Source organism: Charadrius vociferus, unplaced genomic scaffold (genome assembly GCF_000708025.1).
Source record: "Charadrius vociferus isolate BGI_N301 unplaced genomic scaffold, ASM70802v2 scaffold647, whole genome shotgun sequence".
NCBI lineage: Eukaryota > Metazoa > Chordata > Aves > Charadriiformes > Charadriidae > Charadrius > Charadrius vociferus.
Window position 1 is genome coordinate 303,786 of NW_009649585.1, and position 8,982 is coordinate 312,767.

At 49.0% G+C, this 8,982-nt stretch overlaps 1 protein-coding gene across 1 annotated transcript in view; it reads right to left on the reverse strand.

Annotated features, from left to right (window-relative positions):
* The window catches only part of HADHB (hydroxyacyl-CoA dehydrogenase/3-ketoacyl-CoA thiolase/enoyl-CoA hydratase (trifunctional protein), beta subunit), a 16,859-nt gene that overhangs the window by 3,851 nt on the left and 4,026 nt on the right, over positions 1–8,982 (reverse strand). Inside the window, 7 exon segments of the mRNA XM_009890362.1 lie at positions 204–251; positions 343–422; positions 1,711–1,832; positions 4,105–4,285; positions 5,586–5,773; positions 7,604–7,691; positions 8,912–8,977. Coding sequence (XP_009888664.1) covers positions 204–251; positions 343–422; positions 1,711–1,832; positions 4,105–4,285; positions 5,586–5,773; positions 7,604–7,691; positions 8,912–8,977 — 773 coding nt within the window.

Consider the following 8,982-nt stretch of genomic DNA (forward strand, 5'->3'; position numbering starts at 1 on the left):
GGTAAGCATCCCTGCCATGGCTGCTCTCCCGTGTTAGCCACCTCCGCCTCCTGAGTCACGCCGGCTCTCGCACGTTTGCGAGAAGGCCTGGAGACATGTAATATCTCATGAGATACTTCCCCAAAACCAAACATGTAACGGCAAGTCAAGGCAGCTGTGCTAGTACGGACTGTCAGGCGATGCTCTTCATCGTCACCACCTACCCCAGTAGCAGTTGGTCCTTTGGATCCTGGGACACGTACACAAAGTCCCTGCACAGGAGAAATGCTATTAGTATGAGGAAGAGGAGCAGAAGGAAGCGAGAGCAGACTTCAGAGGCCACGTAGAGCAGTCCCTTTTTACCTTAGGTAGGCCTTCGGTTTGTATCCCATTGCCAGCGCCTTCTCCTCAGACATGAGCAGAATGGCCGAAGCACCATCTGTCTGAAACAGGCAGACAAACCCCGTGAGGTCGCTGCCTGAAGAGCAAGCACACCCTGCGCACAAAAGGAGCCTGACAGCCCTCCTGCAGGGCAGCTGGCAAGAGAGGACCCAGATCTAACCACAGCTTCCACGACACCCCCATATGATACGGGACACAGAAGAATTCTGCCTGCTTGAGCTGATGGATGGATGATCTCCACTGATGTTAGCACACGCACCGCTGAAGCCCTTCCTTAGGGTCCAGCCCCACAACTCCCCCTGGTTTCACAGAGGACAGAGGTGCCCAGCCGCCCTGCCAGTCCCGAGGACAAGCTGGTTGCCCCAAACTCTCACCTGCCCGCTCAGCTCCTTCTCAAATCTGAGTCGAATTCTGGGATGACAAGCCACAGGTTGACCACATTGCAAAAATGAACATCACGGCCCCGGCACGTGATCACTCATTTCTTGTATAATAGCCCAAGCTGGCCTACAGATCTGCTGCAGACAGCACACCAACCGTGTCTCAACTGTTCCCGACACCAGGGCTGTGGCATCACCAGCCTCTAAGTCCCCAGGAATGCTAAAGAGTAAATATCATGGCTGCTGAAAAAGCCCCAACAATAGTTATTTGCTTCCTTTGAAGTGCTCGTCACAAACAGCCTTTTAAACACAGGAGAATGTTGTCAGGGCTGCGTGCAGGAACGGGACGGCCACCTCGAGCCCTCTGCGGGAGGCAATCACTTTCCACTGAGTCTCAGGAACTGGGGCTCAGATACACCTCACCTAATTTACACAACTACCTTCGACTTCAGCATCTAAAAATCTTCCTTTAAAAGCGCTAAAGAGAGAAAGAGGAGCATATGCAGAAGACAGCTCATTGTAGATGTGCTAGAGAAATCTCTCCTTCCGCTCTGTGGATTACAGGGCAAGCCTTTAAGTGACAAGTTTAGACTAAAACTACTAACTTTGAGACTTACAGCGCGATCGGTCCCATCCTGGGACAAAATTTCTACACGTGCCCTTGAACGATCAGCCCTCATGAGGCAGCTACAGAAAAGCAAACAGGTAAGACGGACCAGAATCTCAGAGGTTTAGCTCTAATTCTAAACTGAAACAATCCAGTACCCAGGTTCGCCAGGTTACAATACAGTTCAAAGTTACCCTTGAAAAACCCAAAAGCAGGCGGTATTACAAAGGAGACAACTCATTCCTACAGATTATACCGGCTTGATCCACGTGCCCATGGGAGGCAGAAGGGTAAACTGGACAGTTTTCCCCTCTGGCTCACAGCGATGGGAAAAGGCATTACCAGGAAGGAGGAGTTGGCAGCTGTGACAGTTCCGAAGGGCTTGACAAAAGCTGGCTTCAGCTTGCCCATCTGCTCCATTGAGGAAGGACGGATCCCGTTATCTTTGGTAACTGTATCTTTGCCTGTTGATGAAAAAAGCACATTTAAACTACGAAAGTCAGCAACATTGGTTCTCTTGGTTGTCCAAAGAAGTTGTGGCTGCCCCATCCCTGGAGGGGTTCAAGGCCAGGTTGGACGGGGCTTGGAGCAACCTGGGCTGGGGGGAGGTGGCCCTGCCCGGGGCAGGGGGTGGAACTGGATGAGCTTTAAGGTCCCTTCCAACCCAAACCATTCTACGATTCTATGAACATACATGAATTTGCACATCAGGAGTCCAGGGGAAAGAAGAAAAAAAAAAAAAATTAGAAAACTGTGCTTTTTATGACAAGTGGGAGGAGGAAAAAAAGGAAAATCCACTCATGGTATCAGGATATTTAACATGGCTAAAAAATAGCACTTAAAAATCAATGCTGCATTACTTTCTCTCTGAAGACTGCAAAAACAAAGTGTTGCAATCTATTTACTGTACAAAAAACTACTACATGGAAAACCCAGATGATAAAAGAATTTAAATTCAGATTATAAACCCTAAACTGGAGAACTGGACCTAAATCAGTACACACTCACGTGCCAAGTTTTGAGGAAGTAAGAGCACTGTGAAGAACCAAATATATGTATCTTCAACTCTACTGCTTCCTTAAATAAGCCAGCCAACAAAAAGTACCAATTTTAGTATAAAGACTATACTTAAGTGTGGATCTATAAAAGCAAGGTCTCTCTAGGAAACTAATTCCAAAATAAAGTGCCCAAAATTAATAGCTGCACCAAAGCACACCCACTGCCTGACGGAGGATGCGGGTGGAAATCGGGCCACAGAAAGGACAGCTCGAAGTCTCTCCCCGAACTGTTTCCTACGTGAGCAGTGACTGCGAGGGCCGGTGAACCGGAGTGTACCAAGCGGAACACATTTCAGCTCTTCCTATCCAGCACCTGATCCATCAGACCAGGATTTTATCAGGCTTTCTATGTGTTGTTCACAGCTTGGGGTATAAAGATGGGTTCTCTTGCCTGACTGAAAGAGCTGGGGCGGTTTTGGTCCAACCGTTCTGATTTTCCTTGCTCCATCACCACCTTAGCATGGACGTGAGGTGGCTACGACAAAATTTAGCCATGACAGGCTATGTTTATATATTTAGGTATGCACGTTTAAAAACACGCTCCTATGCCAGTAGTTTTCCAAGGAGAAACGGGCGGCATTTCAAAGAGTTAAAATCCGTATCACACAGAGAGAACACTATGAATCTGACCCCAGTACTTCAACTCCTTTTCTAAATCATAGAATCACAGAATGGTTTAGGTTGGAAAGGACCTTGAAGATCATCGAGTTCCAACCCCCTGCCCTGGGCAGGGACACCTCCCACCAGCCCAGGTTGCCCAAGGCCACCTCCAGCCTGGCCTTGAACACCTCCAGGGATGGGGCCTCCACAACCTCTCTGGGCAACCTGTGCCAGTGCCTCACCACCCTCACAGGGAAAAACTTCTGCCTCATATTTAATCTAAACCTGCCCTCTTCCAGTTTAGAGCCATTCCCCCTCGTCCTGTCACTCCATGCCCCAGTAAAAAGTCCCTCCCCAGCTCTCCTGGAGCCCCTTTAGGCACTGGAAGGCGGCAATAAGATCTCACAGAATCACAGAATGTTCCGCCAGAGAAGGGGACTCCACCCCCTCCCTGGGCAGCCTGTGCCACTGCTCTGTCACCCCAACCCTAAAGAAGGGTTTCCGTCTGTTGGAACGGAACTTCCTCTCTTCCAACTTGTGCCCATCGCCCCTCGTCCTGTCCCTGGGAACCACCGAGAAGAGTCTGGCTCCATCCTCCTGCAACCCCCCCTTTAGATACGTGTATGCCATAATAAGGTCTCCCCTCAGCCTTCTCCTCTCCAGGCTAAAGAGTCCCAGCGCTCTCAGCCTCTCCTCACACGGGAGATGCTCCAATCCCTCAGTCATCTTGGTTGCCCTTCGCTGGACTCTCTCCAGCAGTTCCCTGTCCCTCTTGAACTGGGGAGCCCAAAACTGGACCCAGCATTCCAGTTGTGGCCTCACCAGTGCCGAGTAGAGGGGGAGAATGACCTCCCTCGCCCTACCGGTCACACTCTTCCCTATGCAGCCCAGGATTCCATTGGCCTTTGTGGCAACAAGGGCACACTGCTGGCTCATGGACAATTTACTATCTACCAGGTCCCCCAAATCCTTCTCCTCAGAACTACAATCTCCCCGGAGCCTTCTCTTCTCCGTCAAGAAATAAGCCATTTCTTTACTGAACTACTGCATGCTAGCAATGAAACGCATGCACTTTTACCTGGCACTTTGAAAGGTACCACATCGAGTAGCAAGCCTCCATCCTGGGCTTTCTTGGCTAGCGTGTGCGACCGCAGGGCATACTCATCTTGCTCCAAACGGGAAATGCCAAAGGCAGCAGCCAAACGGTCGGCAGAGTGCCCCATAGTCTCGCTGGTGGAGAACTCTGCCACAGCTGGGAGCTACAAAACAGAAGAATAAAGGCAGCGCACGTAAACAGCTGTCCCTGGGGAGAGAGGCGAAGTTCAGAAGGTGGTGAAGCCCTGCACGGTCAGCCAGTGAGACCCTTGCGTTTATCAAGCAGAGCAGTTAACATTAGAGCTATGCAATTAACACGTGGGCGTCGTACCAGAAGTGACTTCATCAAACGTATTAGAGGAACCATCACTTTCAAAGATTTTTGGAAAAAAACGGATAAAAGGACTGCTGCTTACTCCAGGGGTTCAAGAACCGTATTGCATTTGCCCACGCAGACAAAGAGCAGCTGCCTCGTGCCTTGAACAAGGACTCCCCCGCGAAGGGTGACCGGCCTTTTTGGGCCAGGGTGAAATGACACGTCCTGGCACCTTAGAACTCCTTGTCAAATACCTCCGCAAGCAAAACCAGAGACAGCAAGTGATTTCAGCTTAGCTTTTCTCCTTCCAGCAGCACACAGGAAACCCCTGCACGTGTTTAGGTTTGCAATTTTCCTCTCTTATTTGGACTGTGGGTCTCACGTGCGCTGTGCCTCGCTGCACGCACGCTAAAGGCGGTCAGCAGCAGCACAGGCGCGGAGTTTTCTTGTGCAGAGCTCGGTGGCAGCGAGGAGGGAAGTGCTTTTCCTTCCGGTCTCCACCATGTCATAATTCACCTCTCTCATGACCTCCAAGACAGGAAAGAGCGGCTCCCTCTGCAGCAGACTCCTGACATGAACCAGCAGACTGCCGATTCGCATCGGGGCCCAACCACGGGAGCTGAACACGTTCAGGCAGGACGTGGCCAGGAGCAGTAATCATAAGGCATATTTAAGATGCATTAATCAAACGACAAGTACATTAATATACTGAGGATGCTCCTCTCTGATATTAAGCACGTTACTTCAATTATTTAAGAAACAAAAATTCTTCTGAGCCTTTAGGACCCTTCCCCAAGTTTTATATTGATGGAAAAAAGCTTCTTTGTAGCCTCCAGCACAGCTTGTCTAGGAGTTACAGAAGGAGAGGGAGGCTTTGAAATAAGTTAGGTTTATTGAAGACAAACATAAAATGTACGAAAACGAAGCAGAGAGTCAGGACTGCTGTGAGACGCATTAATCAACTGCAGTTTTAACCAAAAGCACAGGACAGGGATCCAACAAGAGTGAGGCACAGGCAGCCAGCTCCCCCTTTTTAAGTCCCCTCCATTAATGCTAAAAAAGAAAAAAAATCACCTAAGCCAACTTGTTTGACAACTCCTTATGCAACAGTTTGGCTTAAGTATCTAAATGCCTGAAAAAAAAATTACCTCAGGAGCAAAGTAGTCAGGGCGAATTTTGGAAATCAGGGAGAGCTTTTGGCCCAAGGTCTTGGCTCGGTTAAGAGTGAGCATAGTCTTCCTCATCTTCCTGCTGTGACGAATGGGAACGTCTGACATTAACTCCACACCCCCCGCTACGACGACGTCGCACTGTCCAGCTGCAATCATACCCACGCCTGCAGAACAAGACAGAGTTTCCCGTGAGAGCTGTGTGGAGAAGCCACACTTACCCCATCAATGCCCTGGACGCTACTACATTTCATTTCCTCCTCCAGCCTCTGGCTTCGGCCGAGTGCTACAACACACATTAGCACAGCCTGAGCAGGTGGAACAGACCTTTTCTGAATCGTGCTACTTTTGTAACTTCGCTTCCACTTCTCTTTGTCACACGCAGCAGTTGGGAAAGAATACCCCTAGTGATTCAGGACAGTAACAGGGTCTCAATTTTTTTTTTTTTGCGCTGTTTAGGCTAAGTCAAAGACAAAAGCAGCCTGAAAGGCGGCAACTTCCTTATTGTGACGTAGCCTTTACCTCCCAAGCTACCATGGACGCTGAGCGGAGACTATCGCTGAACGCAAAGGGCATCCAGCTGCTGGCAGGTCTACAACAGACACTCGATTTATGTTATATTTTGTTGGTTCAAAAACTTTCCTTCCAGTCCAGAATTCCTCTGTCATTTCAGAATTTTTCTTTCTGGAGAAGGACTCTGTATCAGGGAGGGGAGCAATAGGATGAGGGGTAATGGTTTTAAAATGAAAGAGGGAGAGTTAGATGAGATATTACAAAGAAGTTCTCTCCTGTGCGGGCGGTGATCCCCTGGGGCAGGTTGCCCCGAGAAGCTGTGGCTGCCCCATCCCTGGAGGTGTTCAAGGCCAGGTTGGACGGGGCTTGGAGCAACCTGGGCTGGGAGCAAAGTAGTCAGGGCGAATTTTGGAAATCAGGGAGAGCTTTTGGCCCAAGGTCTTGGCTCGGTTAAGAGTGAGCATAGTCTTCCTCATCTTCCTGCTGTGACGAATGGGAACGTCTGACATTAACTCCACACCCCCCGCTACGACGACGTCGCACTGTCCAGCTGCAATCATACCCACGCCTGCAGAACAAGACAGAGTTTCCCGTGAGAGCTGTGTGGAGAAGCCACACTTACCCCATCAATGCCCTGGACGCTACTACATTTCATTTCCTCCTCCAGCCTCTGGCTTCGGCCGAGTGCTACAACACACATTAGCACAGCCTGAGCAGGTGGAACAGACCTTTTCTGAATCGTGCTACTTTTGTAACTTCGCTTCCACTTCTCTTTGTCACACGCAGCAGTTGGGAAAGAATACCCCTAGTGATTCAGGACAGTAACAGGGTCTCAATTTTTTTTTTTTTTGCGCTGTTTAGGCTAAGTCAAAGACAAAAGCAGCCTGAAAGGCGGCAACTTCCTTATTGTGATGTAGCCTTTACCTCCCAAGCTACCATGGACGCTGAGCGGAGACTATCGCTGAACGCAAAGGGCATCCAGCTGCTGGCAGGTCTACAACAGACACTCGATTTATGTTATATTTTGTTGGTTCAAAAACTTTCCTTCCAGTCCAGAATTCCTCTGTCATTTCAGAATTTTTCTTTCTGGAGAAGGACTCTGTATCAGGGAGTGGAGCAATAGGATGAGGGGTAATGGTTTTAAAATGAAAGAGGGAGAGTTAGATGAGATATTACAAAGAAGTTCTCTCCTGTGCGGGCGGTGATCCCCTGGGGCAGGTTGCCCCGAGAAGCTGTGGCTGCCCCATCCCTGGAGGTATTCAAGGCCAGGTTGGACGGGGCTTGGAGCAACCTGGGCTGGGGGGAGGTGGCCCTGCCCAGGGCAGGGGGTGGAACAAGATGCACTTTAAGGTCCCTTCCAACTCTCACCATTCTATGATTCTTCAGACATTTACTTATATTCACTAAGCAGTGCAAGTTAGATGAGGGATGTAGAGTTGCTAAACTCCTCCTCAAATCCATGACTGTTCTTCCAATCAACATACCTGTGGTCATCGCCTGGTTTGACGAAATGCAAGCCATGGTGACTGTATGGGCTGGAGTTTTGTCAGAGAAACCCGCTCCCAACGCAGCCTATGAGCAACAAAGAATGACTGTTAAAACCTACGCCTTTTGCTCCACAGGGTCAGAGCCACCATCTGCCCAGCAACACACTTTTGCAGACTAAGCTGAAAACAAGTACATCGGGTTTTCCAGTCAGGCAATTACTGCAGCAGCTCATCCTCTCCCCGGACTCTGGAAGCAGGAGGAGACGGCAGCTGCCCAGCTGCCAGGGCGCTCAATCGCGTTATGCATAGCGTCGCTGGCCCCCCATTAATCAAGGGACAAACTAAGCACACACCTCACAATTTCAAAAGAGCTTCCAACTACTCGACATCATCTTTGCTTCACCTTATGTGCAACAGCAGCACGTGAAAGGAATTATTTAGACCCCTCGGTGGAAGGCACCGTGATTTGCTTTACACAGAACAGAACATTTCTTGCAGCTCAGAAAGCAGTGTCTCATTTGCGCCAGCTGAGAGCACGGCCTCCCATCACGGGAGAACTGCTCACAGCAAGACCTTCCCTAATTGAGACGTGGCCAACTAGTTTAAAGTTCAACAGTTGTTCCCAAGTTAAAATTACACCACAGCCTCATCTGACTGGCAGGTGACCAAAGCGAGTATTTGCATATACAAGGCTAAAACTGCCGATGGAACTGAAGAGCCTCATAACCTCCCAAGTCTTTCCAGCCCAGGTTACGTCATGGTTTTGCCTGGTTGCAGAGAATAACAGCAGAGGCTCCAGATTACAGAAAATCACATGCCACCCCTGCAACGTTACTTCAGTGGATCAGCTTCTTTCTGTGTATAATACCTAAATTGTGTTTTCTGACTGCCAGAAAAAAGGGCAGCTAAGCTACTCCATTTAAAATCATTCACAAGCTGCATCTGATCAGCCAGCCAAAATAAATACCACAGTATTCTATCAGAGTATGCTCTGGACTTCTCAAGTACTTTGGACAAGCCAGCATTTGAGTCCAACTGGGAGTTAGAGTGATCAGCAATCGTTAACAAAAGCTTCCCTTTCAGGGAAGAATCAAGCAGAGGCTTCACAGCCTTAAAATACACTTGATCTGTGGCAGATTTCAACAGGAGGCAGAGTCCCATACAGTTATCTGACAGAGATTATTGCACAATTAGTTCATACTCCCAAATCACATTTAAATGAAACTTTTTTCCCCCCAGGTATTTGACATCTTCATACTATTGGCAGAAATCAGACTCACAGGGGAAATGCTGCACGTGACTCACCTCTCTGGCAACATTACTCGTTTTCACCTCCTGGATAACTGTGCCATAAACAATGTAATCAACAACATCCC